The 27,006-nt window shown below is 42.5% G+C and overlaps 1 protein-coding gene across 1 annotated transcript in view; it reads left to right on the top strand.

Annotated features, from left to right (window-relative positions):
* r3hcc1l (R3H domain and coiled-coil containing 1-like) overlaps window positions 1-26,590 on the top strand; it is a 154,268-nt gene extending 127,678 nt beyond the window's left edge. The window contains exons 6-7 of the mRNA XM_048551452.2: window positions 283-423; window positions 24,490-26,590. Coding sequence (XP_048407409.1) covers window positions 283-423; window positions 24,490-24,542 — 194 coding nt within the window. The 3' untranslated portion in view covers window positions 24,543-26,590. The remainder of the gene's footprint in view (window positions 1-282; window positions 424-24,489) is intronic.
* Window positions 26,591-27,006: the final 416 nt, after the last annotated feature.

Genomic DNA, 27,006 nt, shown 5'->3' with positions numbered 1-27,006 from the left:
CATTTTCCAAAGAAATTCTCTTGCAGCTTTTATGAAGTGGTGTTTTAAAACAATGTAAATGAAAAAGAATATAATTGTTTTAATGTGGTCGTAATTGAAATGTGTGTGGATTCAAATGCACAGTTACCTCTGAAGTCATTATTTATTCCCCATCAATATGCTGCTTTGGTTGCTAGTCAGTGAAGTATCCATTTGGCTGATTTCATGCTCAGCGTGACATATGGCTATTTTCTTTAAAACAATAAATATACTGTTTATTTCCCACCATTTTTGTTTGTTTAGAATTTCTCCTACCTGCAAAGGAACGCCCTCAGACAAGTGCCATGCTCGCTAGAAGGTTGGTCATTGGAGCACTTGGTGTGAGAAGCAATCAAACCAAAGCAGAACGAGAAGCTGAACGCAAAAAGCTGAAGGAAGCGAGAGGTAAGTTGGAACACTTTTTTCCTGATCTAGTTGTCTATTAGATCAGTTGCCGTGTTGACTGTTTTACATAAATCTGATGGTTTCTTTATCTGGGATGTGAAATAACTGTCTTCACCTAATCTCATCACCTTAAATCTTGCAAACCATACTTCTTTTGAGCTGGTGCGTTATTCTGTCTAGTGATCACAGAAGTTATTACCGTTATAGGTGTTGGTATTTTTAAAATTGTTAATCTTTGATCTATTCAATGGCTGTCTGAGAGTTACTGTCTTGTGAATGCAATGACAGATATTCCATGCCTTCCAATACATAGTATATATAGGGATGTTATAATTTAGCATAAGGCCTATCACAACTGCACAACCAGATTACAGATTATATTTACCAGGGAGAAACCTTTGCCAAATGTCAGATTTTGTTTTCTACTTCATCTTCCTGTGCTAAAAAGCACAGGTGTTCAGTCAAAATAATGTTGTTGCAAGGTAGACATCCAATATTAATGGAATAGAGCAGAGTTCCAAGAATGAAACTTGAGTGCAAAATTAAATTCTGTACAATATGGTCAAATAGTAACAATCTTCACGATCTCCTCTTGCTTACAAAGAACAGCCAGTTTGACCAGCCACTGGGTGCCATTCGGTGCACCGGAAATATACTGCCATTCAGTCGGCACTTGAAAAGAGAAAAAACGATGGATTTTTGCTTTTTTTTCCCCTTTCTTCATTCACAGGATGAGGGCATCACTGGCTGGGCAGCATTTATTGCCTATGCCTAATTGCCCAGAGGCAGTTAAGAGAACCACATTGCTGTGGGCCTGGAGTCACAGGTAGGCCAGACCAGGTAAGGATAGCAGTTTCCTTCCCCAAAGGACATTAGTGAACCAGATTAGTTTTTCCAACAATCGACACTTGATTCACGGTCACCATTAGACTCTTCACTCCAGATATTTATTGAAATCAAATTCCACCATCTGCCATGGCAGGATTCAAACCCCAGCCCCTAGAACGTTATTTGTTTCTGAATTGACAGTCCAGCAATAATACCACCAGGACATTGCCACCTCTATGTGCTTCCCCTGTATCAATGGTTATGCCTTTGACTGAGCTTTAAGCTGTGGAATTCCTTTCCTCATACTGTGCACTGTTCACTTCTTTTAAGATGTTCCATGGAACTAGCCTGTTTGACCAAGCATTTTTGCACTGCTCTTTCTATCTCTTCCTGTGGCTCAGTGTCTAGTTTTATTTGATGAGAAGCCTGCAAAGCAACTTGAAACATTTCTACAACAATAAAGACATTATGCAAATACAGTTGATGATGTTTGAAATCTTTTCTCAAATATGGGATGGAGAAGTTGATCCTTATTTGAGCAGACCCAAATCAGGTAGGAAGAGAAAGACAGCGGGTAGCCCACCTTGATTTCAGAATATAAAATATCACAGTGTGCTGTGCAGTAAAGAAAAACCTGGCTAATAATTTTGGCTAGAAAGTTCATTACACATACTTTGGAACATTGTACAGGCCCTCCGATTCTTTTATCCTTCCACCAGTCATTGGTAACTGGATGTTGGTGACCAAGTAAATAGTAACCAGCGATTCAAAAGCAAGACAACAGAAGGCGAAGTAGGAGAAGCAGTTCCTTCTATTGTAAATTTTTTTTTTTCTGTCACCCACCCAAAAACATACAGGGTTTCCTGATACTCCAGCCCATTGAATCTATTTTTGCCTAACCTTCTTACCAGAGTCAGTGAGATGTGCTACAGTCTCACATCAGTGACTAGTAGAAATCAGCAATACCAGTGCCATTCAAGGATTGAAACCAAGTAAAGTTTGGGTCATAGTGCTTGAAAGGTAAATTCCCTAACACTCACTCCTTTAACCTCCTCATGTTTAAGTGAAGTCTCGTTGTTTATATATCCCTGATGTTGGCATGTTGTAACTGCAGTAGTGCACCCTGCTGCATTTCTTACTGGTAATCTGAGTACGTAAAGTGGGCTGTATTGCTGCCTTGTGTATTGAACTACTTGTGACTTAATTCTTCAATACAGGTGGTAACATATGAATCCATCTGTCTCCCAGCTGTTACATCCCACCCTATCATCCCTAACTGTGGGAAGAGACAATTGTTGTCAGCAATTGCTTTGCTTAAGTGACCTTGAGTGTCGAGGTGAACTTTGCCATCTTGTAGTTCATGTAATGATAGTAAACCACTTGATTGTTTTTGTGGTTTATTAAATTAAAGACCTCTTGTGAGTGTCTGTGTCATTACTATCTTAGTATCCATAGTTGTGTAACAATAGACAATTCTACCTACAAATTTCAATGGTGATAACAGATGACAAAAATCAAGTTTTTTTCTTAAAAAAACAATAAGCTTGTTATTTACTAGCATGCATTTTATTAGATTAGGTTTTTAATTTGCCTACTGATATACAGTGCATGATGTACACGTGCTTCTAAAGTGACACAACTGTATTCTGTGTGCATATGGATACACTTGAGCTAATTTATAACCTTTATGTCAAAACCATCAGAAATTTTCCATCAAGTTAGCAAGGACAAAAAATTTCTCTTAACTCCTGTCCTGCTGCTCAAACTCATGTCCTAGCTCTTTCATAAGAATGTGCATTTCTGGAGTACAAAATGTCTGTAATGTTCTTTTCCTTATACAAGGATGAGTAGAACATTCATTTTGATTCAGAGACAGTAGAGGTTAGTAATAAAAATGTTTTTAAAATATAAAAGCAAATAAAACACAACCAGATAGAAGGGATAGTAGGAACTGCAGATGCTGGAGCTTCTGAGATAATAAGGTGTAGAGCTGGATGAACACAGCAGGCCAAGCAGCATCAGAGGAGCAGGAAAGCTGACGTTTCGGACCTAGAAGAAGGGTCTAGACCCAAAATGTCAGCTTTCCTGCTCCTCTGATGCTGCCTGGTCTGCTGTGTTCATCCAGTACTACCAGATGGAATGTGCCCAAGAGTTCAAATAAATGAGAATCATGGCACGGGATATTGTGATGCAATTGTTTTATAGTTGATTGGTCATGGGATTGTGTAATCACTGATTCCAGTCTTTAAGACAGGTTAAATGGATGACTTCAAGAACTGTGTGCATGGTACTTTGGGAATCTACATGATGGAGAAGGAAAGATCAGAGTTTGTTAAAATGAGTCAGCCGTCGGAAACACCAATAATTCCATGAATTAAAGAGAGCCCAAACGTTCAGACTTGGTGGTGGGTCTAATGGTGTGTTTTGATATTAAATGCCTTGACCTCGTGTGATAAAGATGTACAATATATAATTAACATGTGGACTAGACGTAAAGTAGGTGTGTGATTTTTAGGTAACTTTTTGTTAAAAATGGTGAAATGTCATTTTGAACAGTGAACTGAAGCCGTCATTTCCGAGAAGGCGTGTGACATAAGTGCCTACCAGGATACCTCATGGTGTCAAAAACAAAGTTGCTGGAAAAGCTCAGCAGATCTGGCAGCATCTGTGAACGGGAAAACAGAGTTAACGTTTCAGGTCTGGTGACCCTTCCTCAGAACACAGGAAGGGCCACCGGACTCACAACACGAACTCTGTTTTCCCCTTCACAGATGCTGCCAGACCTGCTGAGCTTTTCCAGCAACTTTGTTTTTGTTCCCGATTTACAGCATCCGCAGCTCTTTTGGGTTTTTATTTACCTCGTAGTATCAATTGATGAAATTTTTATGAAATCAAACTTCTATGAAAACAGACCAAAATGCACTAATGCTTTGAGTTCAGCTCAAAAAAATCAGTTATCTCAGTTCAGAAGAACAGTTTTCTATCAGGAGAAGGGGAGATTAGTTTATAAAGTTCGCAAGCTGCAAGAGTTTGTGTAGAAGTTTTTAAGCTGTCAAAACTGAAAGGTGGGTTAAACTATGAGAATTGGCAAGAATAAGTTAAATAAGAAATTAAAGATTTGGTTGCGGGTTGGGAGTTTAAAAGAGATGTACAAGGCAAGTTTTTCACACAAAGGGTGATGAGTGCTTGGAAAACGCCACAAGGGGAGGTGGTGGAAGCAGACACAATAGCATTCAGGAAGCACCTGGACAATTACATGGACAGGAAGGGAATAGCGGGATACAGATCCTTTAAGTAAAGACAGGTTTAGTATGGAAGGGCAAAATGTGACAACACAAGTTTGGAGGTCCAAAGAGCCTGTTCCTGTTCTGTATTGCTCCTTGTTGTTTACTGATGATAGGTGTGATATTTTACTGGAATTCAGTGTCTCTAAATGATATTGCTAGGGATAAAAAGGTTAAAATATTGTTTTTGCTGTTTATATTAAGATCTTTCTAAATTTATATATATGAAATAGTTAGGTTTATTTTGTTGCTTTTGTATAATAAACTTGTGTTCTTTTGTTAAGTACATTGTCAGTCATACATGAGACTGTTAATGACCACATAGTAACCAAATGAAAAAAAGTTAGATTTATATCTGTTGAGCCAGGCTCCACTGATGTGCTCAGACCTGTCCAGTGTTACCATCATCTTGCATCATAGCACTCCAAAAAAACATTTGATAATATCTTTAAAAAGATGATCAGTCTACTGAAAGCTTATAGGGGGAAGAAAAAATGGGCAACTGGGCAGAGAACAAGAAATAAACACCTATCTTTAATAGTTCTGGATTTCTTGGATTGGTCCACAATGGCCCAATATCTTTAATAGAGTTGGTGGCATCTTTAGACGATTGATCCTGTTCAAAACTCTTGGGATGTACTCTAATTAAATGACTAAATTTACCAAATGATTTAAAAAATGTTTTGGTGTAAATGCTGACACCCAAAGAGAGTGAACTGGGTGAGTGATAAAGCTGTGCAAATGAGAGTGAGGTCGACTAGAGTGTTGGTAGAGAGGCGGTAATTGGAAACCAAGGAATCCAAATACTAGCACAGTCCTTCGTGTATTCAAAAGGGAAGGTAGCATTGACTGGGAAAAGGGACTTGATGCTCAGGTAAAAATAAATGCTGGAAATTGGGTATGAAGGGGAAAAAATTCTAGAAGCAGATAGTGCACCTGCATCCAAAAAATAGTGTGCTTTATAACAAGATTTAAGACAAGGACCAGAGTGGTAAATTAGACAAAAGAGATTATTTTAAAGGGATTATTTTAAGAATAGAGAGAAGAAACTGGAATAATTAGAATAGCAGTGGAAAACATTTTAAATGTGATCAATAAAGTTTAAAACACATGTTTGACACTTAAATAACGATGAAACATGCTGGATGGGTAATGAAATAATAACAATCTTGCAACTAAATGAAGGTAACTAGTAAGCAAAGACATTAAAGGAGAGGATGCCAAAAGGAGTAAGTAAGGAATCAACAGAACAGTTAAGATGATAAAAAGAAATTACAACATAAAATTCCAAAGAATATATGGAATAGTTGGACATTCTACACATAAACAAAGAAGGAGCAATATAGGGCTACAAATGATATAAATTTAGTTAATGGGAATGAAATTACAGAAGTTTTAAACATTTACCAGAGACACTAATGTGGTGGGCTGATCCTAGAAGAAATGAGCAAGCTATAATAATGTTTAGTATGGAAAGGAGGGGAATAATTCATAAACTAATCAAACTCCAAGCAGATGAAGACCTGGTACAAGTTTAAAAAGGGAGTAAAAGAAGAAAATGTCCACATGGATAGTGTTCACACATGTTAAAATAGATTAGGAAAAAGAAGCAAAGGTGTTATTATGTATACAACAAAAATAATAGTGAAGGGAATTGAGTTTCATAACACCCTGAAATTGAGGACAGCTGGGAGAATGGAGTGTAATCTTTACAGGAAGCAAGGTTTGAGAATGTAAATGCGAGGTAACTGGGCATATCAGTGGGTTTGAACTGGATATCAGTGGCCAGCCTATCACCTGAGGTGGAAGCAGAGGTCAAGGAAGAGAAGGAACGAGTCTGAGATGGACCAAGTGAAGGTGAGCACTGGGTAGAAATTAGAAGGAGAATAAATCAATGTTTCCAATTCTGAATGAGAGGGGGATATGGCCCTGATGATGTAATGGATGTGCCAGAGAAAGAGTTGTGGGGATGGTCCTGAGTAGGATTAGAACAAGAAATGTTCCACGTGCCCCAGAAAGAGAAGCATAACTGAGGCCCATGTAGATGCCCGTGACCACACCTTTTTTGAAGAAAGAGGAGTTAAAGAAGAAGTTCCTCAAAGTGAGGACAAGTCATTCAGCCTTTTGAACCTGCTCTGCCATTCATTATGATTATGGCAGATATGATTATAACCTCCCACTTACCCTGATAACGTTTCACCCATTAATGTAAGAATCTATCCAGCTCTGCATTAAAAATATTCAAGAACTCTGCTCCACATTTTCAAGAAGACAGTTTCAAAGACTCTGAGAGAAAATCTTTTTGCTTGAGTTCTGTTTTAAATGGGAGCTCCCTCACTTTTAAACAGTGACTTCCTAGTTCTAGATTCTCTCATAAGATAAAATATCCTGTAAACTTTGAAGGCTCTTTAAGAGATAATGGGAACGGCAGATGCTGGAGAATCCAAGATAACAAAGTGTGGAGCTGGATGAACACAGCAGGCCAAGCAGCATCTCAGGAGCACAAAAGCTGACGTTTCGGGCCTAGACCCTTCATCAGAGAGGGGGATGGGGAGAGGATTCTGGAATAAATAGGGAGAGAGGGGGAGGCAGACCAAAGATGGAGAGAAAAGAAGATAGGTGGAGAGTAGGGTACAGCTGGGGAGGTAGGGAGGGGTTAGGTCAGTCCAGGGAAGATGGACAGGTCAAGGAGGTGGGATGAGGTTAGTGGGTAGGAAATGGAGGTGCGGCTTGAGATGGGAGGAAGGGATGGGTGAGAGGAGGAACAGGTTAGGGAGGCAGAGAAGGGCTGGGCTGGTTTTGGGATGCATTGGGGGGAGGGGATGAGCTGGGCTGGTTGTGTGATGCAGTGGGACGAGGGGACGAACTGGGCTGGTTGTGGGATGCGGTGGGGGAAGGGGAGATTTTGAAGCTGGTGAAATCCACATTGATACCATTGGGCTGCAGGGTTCCCAAGCGGAATATGAGTTGCTGTTCCTGCAACCTTCGGGTGGCATCCTTGTGGCACTGCAGGAGGCCCATGTCATCTGAAGAACGGGAGGGGGAGTTAAAATGGTTTGCGACTGGGAGGTGCAGTTGTTTATTGCGAACCGAGCGGCGGTGTTCCGCAAAGCGGTCCCCAAGCCTCCACTTGGTTTCCCCAATGTAGAGGAAGCCACACCGGGTACAATGGATACATTATACCACATTGGCAGATGTGCAGGTGAACCTCTGCTTAATATGGAAAGTCATCTTGGGGCCAGGGATGGGGGTGAGGGAGGAGGTGTGGGGGCAAGTGTAGCACTTCCTGTGGTTACAGGGGAAGGTGCCGGGTGTGGTGGGGTTGGAGGGCAGTGTGGAGCGAACAAGGGAGTCATGGAGAGAGTGGTCTCTCCGGAAAGCAGACAAGGGTGGGGATGGAAAAATGTCTCGGGTAGTGGGGTCGGATTGTAAATGGCGGAAGTGTCGGATGATGATGCGTTGTATCCAGAGTTTGGTGGGGTGGTGTGTGAGAACGAGGGGGATCCTCTTTGGGCGGTTGTGGCGGGGGCGGGGTGTGAGGGATGTGTTGCGGGAAATGCGTAAGACGCGGTCAAGGGCATTCTCGGCCACTGCGGATGGAAAGTTGCGGTCCTTGAAGAACTTGGACATCTGGGATGTGCGGGAGTGGAATGCCTCATCCTGGGGGCGGAGGAATTGGGAATAGGGGATGGAATTTTTGCAGGACGGTGGGTGGGAGGAGGTGTATTCTAGGTAGCTGTGGGAGTCAGTGGGCTTGAAATGGACATCAGTAACCAGCTGGTTGCCTGAGATGGAGACTCAGAGGTCCAGGAAGGTGAGGGACGTGTTGGAGATGTCCCAGGTGAACTTGAGGTTGGGGTGGAAGGTGTTGGTGAGGTGGATAACTGTTCGAGCTCCTCTGGGGAGCAAGAGGCGGCGCTGATACAGTCATCAATGTAACGGAGGATGAGGTTGGGTTTGGGGCCTGTGTAGGTGCGGAAGAGGGACTGTTTCACGTAACCTACAAAGAGGCAGGCATAGCTGGGGCCCATGCGGGTGCCCATAGCCACCCCTTTTGTCTGTAGGAAGTGGGAAGAATTGAAAGAGAAGTTGTTGAGGGTGAGGACGGGTTCGGCGAGGCAGATGAGGGTGTCAGTGGAGGGGGACTGGTCGGGCCTGCGGGACAGGAAGAAGCAGAGGGCCTTGAGCCCATCTGCATGTGGAATACGGGTGTACAGGGACTGGACGTCCATGGTGAAAATGAGGTGTTGGGGGCCAGGGAATTGGAAGTTCTGGAGGAGGTGGAGGGCGTGGGTGGCGTCACGGCCGTAGGTAGGGAGTTCCTGGACCAAGGGGAGAAAATGGAGTCCAGATAGGTGGAGATGAGTTCACTGGGGCAGGAACAGGCTAGAGGCAATGGGTCGACCAGGGCAGGCAGGTTTGTGGATTTTGGGAAGGAGATAGAAATGGACCGTGTGGGGTTGGGGAATAATAAGGTTGGAGGCTGTGGGTGGGAGGTCCCCTGGGGTGATGAGGTCGTGAATGGTGTTGGAGATGATGGTTTGGTGCTCGGGTGTGGGGTCATGATCAAGGGGGCGGTAGGAGGTGGTGTCGGAGAGTTGGCGTTTGGCCTCGGCGATGTAGAGGTCAGTGCGCCATACTACCACTGCGCCACCCTTGTCTGCGGGTTTGAGCGGAGGGCTGCCCTTTCTGTGGGGGGAGAGGTTGGAGTGGGTGAGAGGGGTGGAGAGGTTGAGGCGGTTAATGTCTCAATGGCAACCAGCTAGTTACTGATGTCCATTTCAAGCCCACCGACTCCCACAGCTACCTAGAATACTCTTCCTCTCACCCACCCTCCTGCAAAAATTCCATCCCCTATTCCCAATTCCTCCGCCTCCGCCGCATCTGCTCCCAGGATGAGGCATTCCACTCACGCACATCCCAGATGTCCAAGTTCTTCAAGGACCGCAACTTCCCCCCCCAGCAGTGGTCAAGAATGCCCTTGACCGTGTTTCCCGCAACACATCACTCACAACCCGCCCCCGCCACAACCGCCCAAAGAGGATCCCCCTCGTTCTCTCACACCACCCCACCAACCTCCGGATACAAGCATCATCCTCCGACACTTCCGCCATCTACAATCCGACCCCACCACCCAAGACATTTTTCCATCCCCACCCTTGTCTGCATTCCGGAGAGACCACTCTCTCCGTGACTCCCTTGTTCGCTCCACACTGTCCTCCAACCCCAACACACCCGGCACCTTCCACTGCAACCCCAGGAAGTGCTACACTTGCCCCCACACCTCCTCCCTCACCCCCATCCCTGACCCCAAGATGACTTTCCATATTAAGCAGAGGTTCACCTGCACATCTGCCAATGTGGTATACTGTATCCATTGTACCCGGTGTGGCTTCCTCGACATTGGGGAAACCAAGCGGAGGCTTGGAGACCGCTTTGCAGAACACCTCCCCTCGGTTCGCAATAAACAACTGCACCTCCCAGTCGCGAACCATTTTAACTCCCCCTCCCATTCTTCAGTTGACATGTCCATCATGGGCCTCCTGCAGTGCCACAAGGATGCCACCCGAAGGTTGCAGGAACAGCAACTCATATTCCGCCTGGGAACCCTGCAGCCCAATGGTATCAATGTGGTCTTCACCAGCTTCAAAATCTCCCCCTCCCCCACCGCATCCCACAACCAGCCCAGTTCGTCCCCTCGCCCCACTGCATCACACAACCAGCCCAGCTCATCCCCACACCCCACTGCATCCCAAAACCAGCCCAGCCTGTCTCCGCCTCCCTAACCTGTTCTTCCTCTCACCCATCCCTTCCTCCCATCTCAAGCTGCACCTCCATTTCCTACCTACCAACCTCATCCCACCTCCTTGACCTGTCCGTCTTCCCTGGACTGACCTATCCCCGCCCTACCTCCTCACCTATACTCTCCTCTCCACCTATCTTCTTTTCTCTCCATCTTCGGTCTGCCTCCCCGTCTCTCCCAATTTATTCCAGAATCCTTTCCCCATCCCCCTCTCTGATGAAGGGCCTAAGTCCGAAACGTCAGCTTTTGTGCTCCTGAGATGCTGCTTGGCCTGCTGTGTTCATCCAGCTCCACACTTTGTTATCTAAGGCTCTTTAAGATCGTGTTTCAGTCACTTTTCTAAACTTCATTGGATTTAAGCCTAGGTGTCCAGCCTTTCCTGGTGAGAGAACCTCTTATTTCAGCTATTAGCCTAGTTAACCCCATTCGAACTGCCTCCAACATACTTATGCCTTTTCTTAAATAAGGTGGCAAATACTGTGTTCAGCATTCCAGATGCAGTCTTACCGTTGTAGCGTATAACTGAAGTACAACCTCCCAACTTTGTATTCCAAACATTTTGTGATAAATGACAACATTCTGTTAGTTTTCCTAATTACTCGCTGTACCTGTACACTAACCTTTTGAGATTTGTGCTCTGGGACACCTAGATTCCTTTGCATCTGAGAGCTGTGCAGTGTCTCTCCAATTAGATAATATGCTTCTGTTTTATTCCATTTTACTACCAAAATGGACAATTTCACAGCTTTTGCACGCTCACTCATCTACTGTTTTGTGACCGTGTTATGTGCTTGACACACTTATTTTCCTCCCTATCATTGTGTCAACAGATATGAAAACTGTCCCTTCTATCCCTTTGTCCAAGTCATTGATGTAAGTTATAAACAGTTAAAATTCCAATGTTAATCCTTGTGACATACCACTCATTACATCTTACAAACCAGAAAAGACTCGTTAATGTCTACTGTCTGCTTCCTGTCAGTCAACCAAGCTACTCTGTCAATACAATACCCACAACACTATGAACTTTTATTTTCACTATAGCCTCTGATATGACTCTTTTCTGGGAATCTAAATACAGTGAATCAATAAATTTCCCTTTATCCATGGCAGGTGTTATGTCAAAGAACTTTGATTCGTCAAACGTGATTTTCCCCTGAACAAAACCGTGATGGCTCTGCCTGAGTGCATTGAACTTGTCCGGATTCCTGCTATAACTTTTTTGATAATATCTAGTTAGAATTAAAAGCAAAAGCCGAAATCAAAGAAACAGAAACAAAAGGAAAAGAGAGTGTCCAGATCACCCTTGCCACTGATGCCACAACGTCAAGTCCTGCGCATTGCCACTGCCTGCGGCAGACTCACCAACGTCAAAGTCACCACACTCCGATGCTGCCATTCCCTGCTGGGCCCACTTTGCTGATGCCGATGCCATCTTGGAATCAATTGAAGTATCCGAGTCCACTTCTTTCCTTAACAAATGCAAGAATGTAACCCTTTGAACCAGCGCTGACATCAGTGCCGCCATTAATGTCGGTGCCATTGCCAACACCTTGAGTCCTGCGCTGGGCCCCCCAACGTTGAAGTTGCCACATTTCAGTGCCACCTCTTGTTGCTGCCCCCTCTCGCTCCCATCACCAATGCTACCAGTGCCACCACAGGAGCGTTCCCCAAGGACAAACGATATGAGAGGATGGTAGAGAAAAGTAGAAAGATAAAGAGAAATGGACAGAAGTCAGCAACGAACAAGCAAAAGCCTGAACTTGGCTACTCCGCCACCATCTTGGATTGGTCCACAATGGCCCAATTGCTTCTCCAGAAATCGTGATTTATCAGAGTTCCTCCCTTCTGTCTATTTCCTGATCTGTAGCTGCTTTTGGGATTTTGTTTGTTTCCTTTATATTGAAAACTTACAAAATCAATTCATCTGCCAGTTATTCCAACCTCACTTAGAGTTGCTAAAGATATGTAAAAGCAATCTGTTCATATATTTCTGGCTCGTGAGCTCACTCACCTGCACTACTTTGAATAGTGCCATGAGATGTTTTGCATCTTTCTGAGTGCACAGTTGGGGCTGTTTTTTAACATCTTAAAAAAAAGGCACTAAATACCAGGCAATGACTGTCTGTAATGAGAGAATACAACCATCCTTCCCTCACATTCAATGGAATTGCCACGGCAGAAGCCCATTGCAGCATCCTAGGTGTTATTATTGACCAGAAACTGAACTACAGTAGCCATATAAATTGTGTGTCGACAAAAGCAGGGCAGATGTTTGAAATTGAATAGTGTGAAACTCCCTTTCTCTGTCCCAGTACCCATCAAACATTTATAAGGCACAAGCCAGGAGTGTGATGGAATACTTCCCACTTGCCAGTGTAAGTGCAGCTTTAACAGCATTCACGAAGCTTGAGACCATCCAGAAATTGGTGAGTATTCTATTATATCATCCGAGAGAACACAGCCTGTATGATTGGCACGCCATCCATCCACCACAGTAGCAACACTGTGTATTGTCTGCAAGATCCACTGCAGTTAATTCACCTATGCTCATTTGACAGCACCTTCCAAACCTGCAAACATCCAGAAGGAATAGGGCAACAGATGCATAAGAACAGCATCACCTGCAAGTTCTCCTCTCAGCCACACATGATCCTGAGTTAGAAATGTATTGCTATTCCTTAAGTGTCACTAGGTTAGGATCCTGGAATTCCTTTTCTAATGAACTGTGAATGCCCTGCACCACCTGGACAGCAGTGGTTCAAGAAGGTCTCTGACCACCACCACCACCTCGAGCAGTTTGGGATGGCTGATTTTGATTTTTATTTTTGAAAGCTGTCACAATGCAGTATGCTTCAGTCCTGTTGTGGACTGTCAATCTTAATTATGTGCCCAAGTCACGAGAGCAGGTCCCAGATTCCCAACCTTTGGAGTCAGAGGTAAGGGTGCTACAAAATCTAAAATGTAAAGAAGAAAATTTGGAGATACTCAGCAGGCCAGTCAGCATGTGCAAAGAAATCACAGGCTCAATGTACCATGACTGACATGAAATAAGTTCACTGTAACTAAGCATAAATTTCTGCTAAATAATGTATTTAAAACACCCAGATGGTCTTTGATTTGATGAATGCTTCCTGCTCCTGTGGATGCTGCTGCCAGGAGTGAGATCTGACTTCCCAACCGCAATCTTTCAAGCAAATCTGCTGCAAAGTGTATCCTTGATTTAAAACTGCAACCACTAGATGAGGCTGTGCAGTAAGATTTGCCAGTTTTGGTGTCGTCAACCAAATCTAGAACAGACTCTTAGCAAATAAAGATTGATTCAGAATTAATCTCTGAACCTTGTGAAGATAATTGATTTTGTATATTTATAAATAACTGAATGAGAAGAGTATTTTATATCTGACATCCGTCACCCTGAAGTAAAATAAATCTTTATGTTGCACAGTGAAAAACATTTGATCTTAGAAATGTAGGATCAAGTCAATGCTTGAATTAGATTTTTGTTAAAATTTTAGCTCTGTTTAGCTTTTGATGTATTTCTTGCTTTTGACATGCTGGCGATATGGTACATGAGTAGTATCTATTTCTTTTTAATTTTAATTCCTTAAAGTTCATGTCACCTCCTTCCATTTTAAATACTACAATTCACATTTTATAATAGGAGTACTGTGACATACTACTTTGAGTTGATCTTTCCTTGGGACAGGGTGCAACCAGCAGCAGAGGGTGTAATTACATGGTTGCAAAGTTTATGTGGGCAGTTTCTTTAAAAATATGAAAATGGGAACTTATATTGGAAATCAGGGAGCATTAACATAACAACTTAGGAGAGGACTCATAATCCAGAGCTGGAGTAATGAACCAGTACCACAAGTTCAAATCCCATCATGACCTTTGGGGAATGAAAACGCAGTTCGATAGTATTAACTGTGAACTACTGTGTTTTTGTAACAATCCGTCTGACTCAATAATGCCCTTTAAAGAAGGAAATCAATCCTCTGAACCAGTTGTGACTCCAGACTAACGTAATGCAGTTGAGTCTTAATGAGTGCCATACTTGGCTATCTTCACCGCCCCTTCCCAACCAACCTCCCTGCCTGCTTGTACAATCTAATAAGTATTGTTTTAAGTGAGCGCCTTAATTTGTGCAGGAACAGTAACCTAGATGCAAAAGAATGGTCTAATGTTGCTCGACTGCCAAATATCTGATGCAGTCTTTCTTCCCCGTATGACATTACCTGATCTGCACATATCCAGTTTTTTGAAGACTAAGAATGCAAGAAAATAAGGCCATCTTTGTTGATTTGATGATAGGTTAACAATTGGACTGATGTGGGTCAGGAATCACCCTGAGGTGGTTAATTATTTTAAGCAAGAACCCTTGTGCACAACCCCATCCTTAACTCTTATCTCACAAATAGTCAACACAGTCATTGTTTTCTAACTTTCAGCCACTTTCTTATCTATTCTCTTGGTTCGCCGTAAAACCACAGTTTTAGCTTATAATCTTCATTGTGAAGTTTTTGGAAGTCGTGGTGCAGCTGTTCTGGGGCTTTCGAAACAACACTATTGGAACTTTGCTACTTCATAGGAGTTCAAGTAGCTTGTGTGGAAAGACTGCCACCTTCTAAATCCTTGTTCCATAATCCTTGTACAATTCATTCTATGTTTCTACCTTCTATAGATCTGAACCCATGAAATAGAAGCATAATAACTCAAAACGATCAGAACTATTGAGGAATTACTAATACTCTGCTTAGGTTTGGCACAACTTTTAGTTCTAAGCTATGGCAAGTCAAACATTTGTGAAAGGTTTTTCTTTCAAAGTTTTGCCAACATATTTGCATCTTCTTTACTCTTATTCGATAACTGAGTCACTGTTCTTCCAGTATTCAATCTTCTCAGACTTCATGCTGAATGCATTCAGTCACTGCCAAATTTCCAACTGGAGGCAATTAAGAAACATGTACAAACTCTGTGTTAAGTGTTCTTATTGATCTCTTTTGAGGTTAGATCAACTATCCAAAGATTTGCAAAATTAATCCATTTATTTATTAAATCTGTGTCCAAATATAAGATTTTGGGAAATGTTGTTGTCACCTATTTGCATGTTGCTAAATGATGAGAGCTTTGCAACTCGATAACGTGGAAGTAACATATCTAGCCTTGACTAAAACACTTGAGAGTGTTTGCTCAAACTGTAGAGATTTTTAAATTAACCTGTTCATACATGTTATGACACAGCTCTGGAGGTGGTGTGATTTGAATCTCTGGCTAAGAGGCAGGGTCACTGCCACTGTGCCACAAGACCCATTGCTTAACTTGTATGTAGGGGAAGTTGGATGGACTTGTACATGGAGAGAGAGCACTACACAATTGAAGATCCTGCCCACTGATTGAGAGATCCTCTCAGATGGGAGCAAGAGAATGTATTACATGAATAGTCATTAATGCAACATTAGTAATGCTCTCTTCCAACCTGTTCCATCAGGCAGAAGATACAGAAGCTTGAACACACTCCAACATGTTCATCGCTAGCTTCTTCCCTGCTGGTATTAGACTGCTGAATGGAACTCTCTAATTTCACATCTAATATTGACCTTTCTTTTGGGAACCTCCTGTGCACCCAAAACCTTGTATGCCTTGCTCTGTCTAAGCATTCTATGATCTGTTTGTCCTTGCTTGTTATGATCTGCCTGTACTGTTTGCAAAACAAAACTTTTCACTGTATTCAGGGATGTGACAATAAATCCATCAAATTATTTCAGAGCAGAACGTTATTCTCAAAGCCCTGACTAACGTTTATCTCTCAATCAGAAGACTATCTCAGTGCTATTTGCGGGATTATGTTGTGTACCAATTTCCCCCCTCCTTCTGTGTGTGACAGTAGTTATTGTATTACAGAAGTGCTTCATTAAATGTAAATTGCTTTGGCCAATCCTGAAGTTGTGAATGGCCTTGTTGAAAGAAAAACACAGGCTTCAATTTGTTTTTCCTTCATAAATCCAAGCCTTTACCCCTAGCAAGTTTTACTTTTAAGAGATGCTAAGAGAAGTTGATGTAGCAATCTTTAAATGAGAGGTTTTAATCAAATTAGTTTGGGGTTGTAATTGGAGGAATAGGGCAATGTAATAACATCTCTGAGCAGGCTGGTTAGAAAGTATGTACAAAATGTCTCAAAACTTGTAGAAAACCATTCCAATCACCAGCATTTTGAACACTATTTGTAAGATTTTCTTTGTGGATCTTCTTTGACTGTGTCTGGAACTTTTGGATCCCATATCTTCCCCATCACTGGCTTTCCCATTTGCACCTCTTTAAAACCATCCATCTCCCCCCTTGTGTTTATCAGTTCTCAAAGCTGTCTGTGCTTAAAACTTGTTTGTGAAACCATATGGCTCCTGAGTTGAGCTATGAGGCATCTAACATTTCTTGGAAAGTTGGCTGCAGTCCATGCCATGCTACTGGACTTAGGTTTATGGACTCTTTTATGTGAACACCACTGCACTTGTGAAAGAAAATCTTAAGCAAGCCAACAGGCTTCTGTTCAGAGTATATTTGCCTGCTAACAAAACAGACTTGTTTAACTGGGGAAAGCATGAACACCTGCGTTTAGTCTGTTTTCTGCAGGCTTTTGATGACCTTGATCAGAGTGTCTTAATGTTTATGGTGTGGAAACCACTCAAAAGAATTTTGTTGTTTTATAACATGTTCCAGGCCAGATTATTGCTTGATATTTTGAATCAGTTTGTTTAAAACTGGTCCATATCGCCTTCCTTTCAGTCTTCAGCAGCAGTGTCTTTCTTTCTACTGCTCCTACTCTATAATGTTGGCAGCAGCACATTTAAAAAGCTAAAACCACAGCACTCTTACCAGGTTTGCTGTCTTGCTAGAGAGGGATGACTAGTGGTGGTTTAACCCGAGGGTCACCATACTTCATCCAAAGGAAGAGACAGAAGGAGAATCCTTCATAGTAATCTTAACCAGTGCAAAAATTGAACCCACACTATTGGTATCAAACTGCACTTTAAACAGCTGTCCAACCTACTGAGTTCAACTCATTTAGCAACGCATTCACCCAGCTCAAAAACATTAATGTTTATGTAGGGTCAGATTATTGTTAATTTTTCAACATTTCTAAGTATTACTAATGTGTAAAATAATTGTAAGATTAATAAATAAAGCAGTCTCTCACCTCTTTGAGGCACCTGCTGCATTATATGCAGTTCTGGTCCCCTTGTCTATGGAAGGTTGTTAATGCTATTGAGAGTGCAGCAGAGGTTCACCAGACTGCATGCTGGGCTAGAACATAGAACGGTACAGCACAGTACAGGTCCTTCAGCCCATGATGTTGTGTCGACCTATTATCCTACTAAGATTAATCTATCCTGCATACCCTACATTTTACTATCTTCCATGTGCCTATCCAAGAGTTGTTTAAAAGCTTCTAAAGTATCTGACCTCACTATCACTGCCGACAGTGCATTCCACACGCCCACCACTCTCTGTGTAAAGAACCTGCCTTTGACATCTCCCCTATACCTTCCTCCAGTCACCTTAAAGTTATGACACCTTGTAATAGTCATGGTATGGAATACACCATATGACGGTAGGACTGTACTTTGATCAGACTGGGCTTGCATTCTCTTGAGTTTAAAAGAATGAGAGGCAATCTCATAGAAATTTACAAAATTCTTGAAGGGGTAGGCAGAGTAAATGCAAAAAATATGCTTTTCCAGGCCATAGAGAACAAGAACCGGGGCATACTGTCTCAGAATAAACAGTAGACCATTGAGGAATGAGATGAGGAGCTTCTTTACTCAGTGGGTGGTGAATCTTTGTAATTCTGTAACGCAGTTGGCTGTAAAAGCGCTATTAAGTAACTTTGAAACATAAATTTCTAGTTACTAATTACATTGAGATGGAGGCAGTGCAGGAAGATCGTGTTGACATAGATGATCAGCCATGATCTAGAATGGCGAAACAGACCAGAGGTGCTGATTGGCTTACTTCTCTTACTAGATGTATCCCCGGGAGGGTACGGTCTCAATTCAGCATAGGTAATTGCAGGAAACCTTTATAAATCATTGGTTAGTCCTGGTTAAATTAGTTAAAGAATGTCGAAGCCATGGAGAAGATGCAGAGGTGGTATAGAGGGAGACATCATGGAAGACCAGATGCCGAGAACTTTGATTTTATTACAGGTTTAAGATACCAGGGTTGTTCTCCTTAGAGCAGAGAAGATTAAAGGAAAGAGAGTTCATGGAAGTGCTCAAAATTATCTTGGGTTTTGATAGAATCTTTAAGAGCAACTGTTTTAATTGGCAAGAGAAGCAGTGAATAGAGGATACACATATTAAAGATAATTGGCAAAAAAATACACAGAGGTTATGATCACAAGTGTTGTGCCTGGAAGGATGTCAAATCATGTTTCACTCTTAACTTCCAAAAAGGAACTGGCTGAGTAGTTGAAAAGAAGAATTTTTCAGGATTCTGGATTGTACCATCCTCTTACATCCATCTGCAACCGTTCTGTGATATCTATCATTCAACCATACTTAGGTTAACCCTCTTTCTGCTGCCTTCCATTTTGTCCCCTGGAAGAGAGGCTTGATAAGTACCAAGTACCATTCACACCACATTAATGCTAGGTTCAAGCTATTCCTTTGAAATTCAGTGGCTTTACCATTGTTGAATCCCCACCTAATAACATCCTCACGGAGCAATTTATCAGAATCTAAACTGGATCTTTGACATAAGTACTGTGGCTGTAAGAGAAGATCAGAGGGTATGAATTTTCATGTCGTGCCTCACGTCCTGTCACCTCAGTGACTATCCACTGTCGACCAGGCAACAACTGAGGACAATGATGGAAAATTCATTTGTCTGGATGAGGGCACTCCAACAACACTCATTATCATCTAGGATAAAAATTGCACGCGAAACTCAGCAGGCCTGGCAGCATTTGTGGAGAGAAGACAGAGTTAGCATTTTTTGAAGGATTATCAGCCACAGTTAACTCAGCTTTCTGTCCACAAATAGCACCTGACCTGAGCATCTCCAGCAACTTCTATGTTTAGCATCTGCAACTCTTGATTTTATCAACTAAGACAGAGCAGCCTGCTTGATTAGCACTGCATCCACCACCTTCAGACTTCACTCTCATATTGGCAGAAGTGTTTGGCATCCACAAAATTTACTCCATTAACCATCCTTTGATAGCACCTTCCAAACCCATGACCTCTGCTACTTAGAATAAGGATAACATACATAAGAACACCACCATCCTGACTTTGAACTACATTGCTGTTTTTTCATTGACGCTTGGTCAAAATTGTGCAGCTGTCTCCCTAACAGTCTTGTGGGTCTGCCCACATCAAATTGTCTGCAGCTCACTACCGCCTTCTCAAGGGCAATTAGTGATGGACAATACACTCATATCCCAGCAACAAAGTTTAAATAGAGATTAGATTAGATTCCCTACAGTGTGGAAACAGGCCCTTCTACCCAACAAGTCCACACTGCCCCTTGGAGCATCCCACCCAGACCCACCCCCCTATAACCCACACACCCCTGAACACTATGCACAATTTTCATGGCCAATCCACCTGGTCTGCACATCTTTGGACTGTGGGAGGAAACCGGAGGAAACCCACGCAGACACAGGGAGAATGTGCAAACTCTGCACAGACAGTCACCTGAGGCTGGAATTGAACCTGGGTCCCTGGAGCTGTGAGGCTGCAGTGTTAACCACTGAGCCACCCTAAATCTCTGTAGTTTTTAATTTCTGATCAGACTGGCCAAAATAGTGACATTTTCTTTTCTGCATGCCACTTACAGTTCTCTTTGCTCTTGCAATCTCAAGCAATTCCAACCTGTTCATTTTTCTTTTAGTTTGTCACTGGAATTTTTAGCATGCAGCTAGTGAGGCAGCAGGCATGATAGCAGATCTTCAGATAAGGAGCAGCTACAGGCAGCAGGGCTGTGGGGAAAGAACAGGAGCTTGGGACTTTTATATATCTATCTATCTCTCTCTCTCTCTCTCTCTCTCTCTCTCTCTCTCTCTCTCTCTTTTCTCTCTCTTTTCTCTCTCTCTCTCGCTCTCTCACTCTCTCTCTCCGTTTTCTTGCCCTCTTTTTCCCTCCCTCCCCCTCTGACTCTCTCGCTCTCCTCTCTCTCTCTCTCCTTTTTCCCTCCCACTCTCTGTTGCTCGCTCTCTGTCACCTCTCTTTCTCACATGCTGTCACTTCAAATTTCCAATACAGCCATGCTAAGCTGGTATTCTCACCACCAACCTGTTTGTTTAAAAAAAGGGAAATGAAATCAATTGACAATGAGATCTGTTTGTGAAGCTTACTTGTAAGGACTGCGTCAACATGGAAGTTAAAAATATAACATTAGAACATAAGAACTAGGAGCAGGAGTAGGCCATCTGGCCCCTCGAGCCTGCTCCGCCATTTAATAAGATCATGGCTGATCTTTGACACTCAGCTCCACTTACCCACCCACTCACCGTAACCCTTAATTCCTTTACTGTCCAAAAATTTATCCAGCCTTGCCTTAAAAATATTCGGTGAGGTAGCTTCAACTGCTTCCCTGGGCAGGGAATTCCAGAGATTCACCTTTGGGTGAAGAAGTTCCTCCTGACCTCAGCCCTACATCTGCTTCCCTTTATTTTGAGGCGATGCCCTTTAGTCCTAGTTTCACCTGCTAGCGGAAACAACCTCCCTGCCCCCACTTTATCTATTCCCTTCATAGTCTTGTATGTTCCTGTAAGATCTCCCCTCGTTCTTCTGAATTCCAATGAGTATAATCCCAGTCTGCTCAGTCTCTCCTCATAATCCAACCCTCTCAAGTCTGGAAACAACTGAGTGAATCTCCTCTGCACCCCCTCCAGTGCTAGTATATCTCTTCTCAAGTAAGGAGGCCAAAACTGCACACGGTACTCCAGGTGTGGCCTCACCAGGACCCTATGCAGCTGCGGCATAGCCCCCCTGTTTTTAAACTCCATCCCTCGAGCAATGGCAGACGAAATTCCATTTGCCTTTTTAATTACCTGCTGTACCTGCAATCCCACCTTCAACGATTCATGCACAAGGACATCCAAGTCCCTCTGCACAGCAGCGTGCTGCAATTTTTTACTTAAAACATTTATTTAACATTAATTTAACTATCTCCCTTTAACATTCAGTGGGTTTACTCACTTGTAGATAGGCTTGTAGATACTTTGCAACACAGGATCACTTACAAACATAAGAGGGAGGTGACATCAAATCACAAAAGAGAAAAGATTTGAATATTGCTGAAAAGACAAGGTTTTTCATCTTGCGCTCATCAGGCCAATTCACAAGAAGTGCTGATTCAAAGGGAAAACAACTTTATGCTATATGAAGTGAGTGAGCTGATTGGTTGGCAAGTGATAAAGGTGTTGCCATGGAAAATATGCCCATACTTCTCTGCTACAGGAAGGATATTATTAAATTGGAAAGGGTGCAGAAAAGATTTACAGGGACGTTGTCAGGACTGAAGGGTTTGAGTTATAAGGTGAGGCTGAATTGGTTGGGGCTTCTTTCGCTGATGCATCGGAGGTTGAGTGGTGACCTTATAGAGGTTTATGAAATCATGAACAAAGGTAACATGAATAGCGAGGGCCTTTCCCCGGGATAGGGGAGTTCAGAACTAGAGTTAGTAGGTTTAAGGTGAGAGGGGAAGGATTTAAAAGGGACTTAAGGGACAACTTTTTCACACAGTGGTGCTTGCATAGAATGAATTGCCAGAGGAAGTGGTGGATGTAGGTACAGTTATGACATTTGAAAGCCATTTGGACAAGTACATGAATAGGAAAGGCTTAGAGGGATATGGGCCAAATGCAGGCAAGTGGAAATAGTTTAGCTTATGAAACCTAGTAAGCATGGAAAAATTGGAACGAAGTGTCAGTTCTCGTGCTGTATGATTCTGACTCTCCATGACTGTATGTCTCAGATATCTGTCTCTCAAAAATTCCAGTTTTGGCATGTCGGGCTGAAAAGCCAGTGCCTGCACTGTAAAATTTGTTACAAACAAATTACAATGTTTAAAACAAAAGGTTGAGAGACACTAAAATAAAACAAAGTGCTGCGGATGCTTGAAATCTGAAACAAGTAACAAACAAAAATTACTTCTGAAACTCAGGTCCGGCAGCATCAGTGAAGAGGAAAACAGAGTTAACGTTTCAGAAACCTACTGAAAAAGTGTTGCTGCACTCAACATTAACTCTGTTTTCTCATCACTGATGTCAGACCCATTGAGTTTGTCCAATAATTTCTGTTTTAGTTTGTTTTTAGCTTAAAAGACCGTTGAGTTCACTACTTCTGTAAACAAGTCTCCTTGGTAGTAGGTGATAAAGCAGTTATTATCAAGATAAAAGCAGTAGGACAACAGTCTATGACACAGCCCAGTGCAAAGATATTAATACATCTTACAGAACATAGAACAATACAGCGCAGAACAGGCCCTTCGGCCCTCGATGTTGCGCCGACCTGTGAACTAATCTAAGCCCCTCCCTCTACACTATCCCGTCATGATCCATATGCTTATCCAAGGACTGTTTAAATGCTCCTAATGTGGCTGAGTTAACTACATTGGCAGGCAGGGCATTCCACGCCCTTACCACTCTCTGAGTAAAGAACCTGCCTCTGACATCTGTCTTAAATTTATCACCCCTCAATGTGTAGCTGTGCCCCCTTGTACAAGCTGAAGTCATCATCCTACGAAAAAGACTCACTGTCCACCTTATCTAATCCTCTGATCATCTTGTGTGTCTCTATTAAATCCCCTCTTAGCCTCCTTCTCTCCAATGAGAAAGACCCAAGTCCCTCAGCCTTTCTTCATAGGGCCTGTGCTCCAGACCAGGCAACATCCTGGTAAATCTCCTCTGCACCTTTTCCAATACTTCCACATCCTTCCTGTAATGGGGCGACCAGAACTGCACGCAATATTCCAAATGAGGCTGCACTAGCGTTTTGTACGGTTGCAGCGTGACATCACGGCTCCGGAACTCAATCCCTCTACCAATAAAACCTAACACACCGTAAGCCTTCTTAACAGCACTATCAACCTGGGTGTAACTTTCAGGGATCTGTGTACATGGACACCAAGATCCCTCTGCACATCCACACTACCAAGAATCTTTCCATTGAACCAGTATTCTGCCGCCTTCTTATTCTTCCCAAAGTGAATCACCTCACATTTATCCATATTGAACTCCATTTGCCACCATTCAGCCCAATTCTGCAGTTTATCCAAGTCTCCCTGCAACATTCTTGCACACTGTCCACCACTCCACCGACTTTAGTGTCATCTGCAAACTTACTAACCCATCCACCTATGCCTGCGTCCAAGTCATTTATAAAAATGACAAACAGCAGTGGTCCCAAAACAGACCCTTGAGGCACACCTCTAGTGACCATTATGCGATGGAATTAGCTTAAAATTCTACTGTGAAGAGTCTTTATTGCCGACAAAATACCTCTAGGAAGTTATGATACAATAGTTAGCATTCCAGCCCCCTCAAGATGTGTATTAGGTGTTGATTATCTGGCTGACAACTTCTGAGTGATGTCTAAAACATTGTCAAGACCAGTCACATGATAATGGCAGAGATAACAAAGTGTGGGGCTGGATGAACACAGCAGGCCAAGCAGCATTTTAGGAGCACAAAAGCTGATGTTTTGGGTCTAGGCTGTTCATGCAGCTCCACACTTTGTTATCTTGGATTCTCCAGCATGTGCAGTTCCCATTATCTCTGACCACATGATAGTGGCAGCCATCTTTGTCACCATAAAGTCACCATAATCCTAGAGGATCATAGGGCTACTGTCTCGTAGGGAGAAAAGTGGTGGTGAGTTTAATCTGAGGGCTACCAGACTTTAGGCAAGGGTCAAGATTGAGAAGGCAGGATTTTCATAGTAGCCTTAGCCAGTGGTGTAATTAAACCTGAACTGCTGGCATTTCAAACCAACCGTTCAGCCAACTGAGCTAACCAAGTGTTTCTCCCCCTTCCGCTCCACCCACCTATGTATAAATATATACCAAAGTTGTTTGATTTACCTGTTATTGACAAATTCTCTGCAAAATGATGTAATTGGTGTCTTTTGTTCTTACTTTCAGAGCAAAAACAGCTTGCAGCCCAGCAAATTGAAGATGCTTGGGAAGGAAGGTAGCCTAAGAACTTAAAATAAATTGGACAACAGCAGTCAACAATGTTTTCCTCACTCTGACCGCCTCAGTATGAAAATACGTCAGTTTGACGTGCTGAGAGGAGGCATGAATGTGATGTCTGCTTTCAGATGTACACAGTTTGTGTTGCATTATCTGCATAGGGGAGATATTGAAAAGCCTGTGTGAAGAACTGCACAGCGTATAATACAAAGTGAGCTTGCAAGACCTGCGCGAAGTATGGATTTTTTGCTGAAGTCACTATTGACTGATGTCCATGTGCTAACAATGCGTTTAAGTCTGTTTTTAAGGCTCTTTCTCTTTAATTTTTAGAGCAACCAGTGTAGACCCTTAGCAGTTGGACAGCAGCTAATAGATTCCCAGTGTTTCTTAAGGACTTTTATTCCAATTCCTCATGTATTTTTAATGCACAGATTTAGTCAGCACAGATTCATTTTTTTGAATCTGACAGCTGGAATTACTTGAGGTATTGGATAGGAGTTGCAGGATGTTTCTGGTTTGGTGGGGCAATTGGCCTTCCTCACTGACAATTCTGAGACCTCTTGGTATATTTTCCTGTTTCTTTACCTTCTGTTTGGGTGCTGCAAACAATATCTTACAGAATATTGTCTTTAATACAGATATTGGGAAGTTTGTTTTCACCTTCTTTCTTCACCTACCTTCCATCCCTAATGTGGAATGATCCCAAGTCTGTGGGGTATGGTCAGCAGTGATCATCAATACATGTGTCTGCACTTCCTGGTTCCTTTATCTGCCTCTATTCAGTAGTTTAAAGTTTCAGACAATTTTTAATCAACCTCTTTAGGGATGAGGTGACACACCTCTGGAACAGGTAGGTCTTGAACCTGAGCCTTCTGGCTCAGAGCTGAGAACATTAACACTGCATCATTCATACTCACTCAAGGTTTTATATCAAAACACAAGAATCAGTTAATGTGATTGAAATTGATTGGAAAATGTAGACCTCAAAAAGAACTCCTGATGTCTGTCATTTTCACTTGACATTACATGCCTGACTTCAACAAACTGTCCAAAGAGACAGGTTACTTGGATTAGCTTTGGAAATTACCAGTATTGGAGTTTTTGGCCAAACAGTAATTTGGAAGTGACTCCATGTGATATAATCTTACAGAACTTGACACAAAACCTTTGTGATGGCACTGGGTAAGGACATTCAACATTTATGATGACGTTATACCGCAGCTAAACAGTGAGGACTGAGACAGTACCAGCAGACGTGTTGCCTTGACATGGATCTTGAACATTTCCTTCTCACCCATCCAGACAAAATAACAAACAAGGAGTTGGGTAAGGTGCTATATAAATGCAGGTCATTAATTAATTGTGCTTAACTACATTTTGGGACATTAAATATAAGTAAATGGTTTAATAATAGAATAAGGCCACAACATAAAGGGAATTCACCAAGGTAGTACTACTTCATGAAATCAAAACCCCTTGCTGCCATTACTGAACTCTTCAACTAACTTACCTTTCTTTTGCTCACACAGGGTGAGAGCCCTTATGGTACAATGGTAGTATCCCTTCCTCTGATCTAGGAGACCCAGGTTTTAAGCCCCACTTGCATCAGATATTAGTAAGAACAACTGATCAGGCTGATTGAAAATTATCTACAGAGGGCTACCGCATGCGGCTTATTTGCCACGTTGTAGATAATCACCAAGTAATTTGCAGAATTGGGATCGAAAGCTTGAGTTGATAATACTTTGAATTTGTGTATACACTCAAGGCCATGCATTTACAGTGACTGAATAAGTCAATTTAGTTATTGTCATGTGGGATTTATTTTTATGCCAGTAATTTTCTTAGTGATTGTGTATTTTACTGTGAAACCCTAAACAAAGTTTCCCAGAGAATGGTATGTTGCTCAAGACAAATCCAGTCATTATTAAGTTAAAGATGTGAGAACCGTAAAGAAAGTTCTTTTTTTAGTGTCTTCACTGGATCATCAGCTCAATACTAAATTTAAATCTCTGTCACTAATTTGTAAAATAAATTGCCAGTTGTAAAATCTGGGATGTTCAGTTGCAGCAAGGTGCCATTTAAATGTACCTATTTGTGGTTGCTTTGGTCGCTACCTACTTCTTCTCATCGTGAAAAAAAAATACAGCACAGGAACAGGCCCTAATTCTTATTTAGTTCTGCTACACATTGTCCATGTGGCATCTCCATCCTTTTGTTTGCCTCACTCCCGTTTATGTGTCTACACCTTAAACTTTGCTAACGTGCCTGCTTCCACCATCTCCACCAGCCATGCGTTCCAGGCACCAACCACTTCTGTGTGAAAAATTTCCCCCACACTTCTGTGCTAACGTCCTCCCCTCTCACCTTCAACCTCTGCCCTCCTTGAAGTTGACTATTCACCCTATCTATGCCTGTCATAATTTTGTAGACCTCTATTAGGTCACCCGTCAGCCTCCAAAATTT

The sequence above is a fragment of the Stegostoma tigrinum genome, chromosome 20, assembly GCF_030684315.1.
Source record: "Stegostoma tigrinum isolate sSteTig4 chromosome 20, sSteTig4.hap1, whole genome shotgun sequence".
NCBI classification, from domain to species: Eukaryota; Metazoa; Chordata; class Chondrichthyes; order Orectolobiformes; family Stegostomatidae; genus Stegostoma; species Stegostoma tigrinum.
Note: the sequence above shows the minus strand (reverse complement) of the source record. Positions and strands in the feature narration are given on the sequence as shown.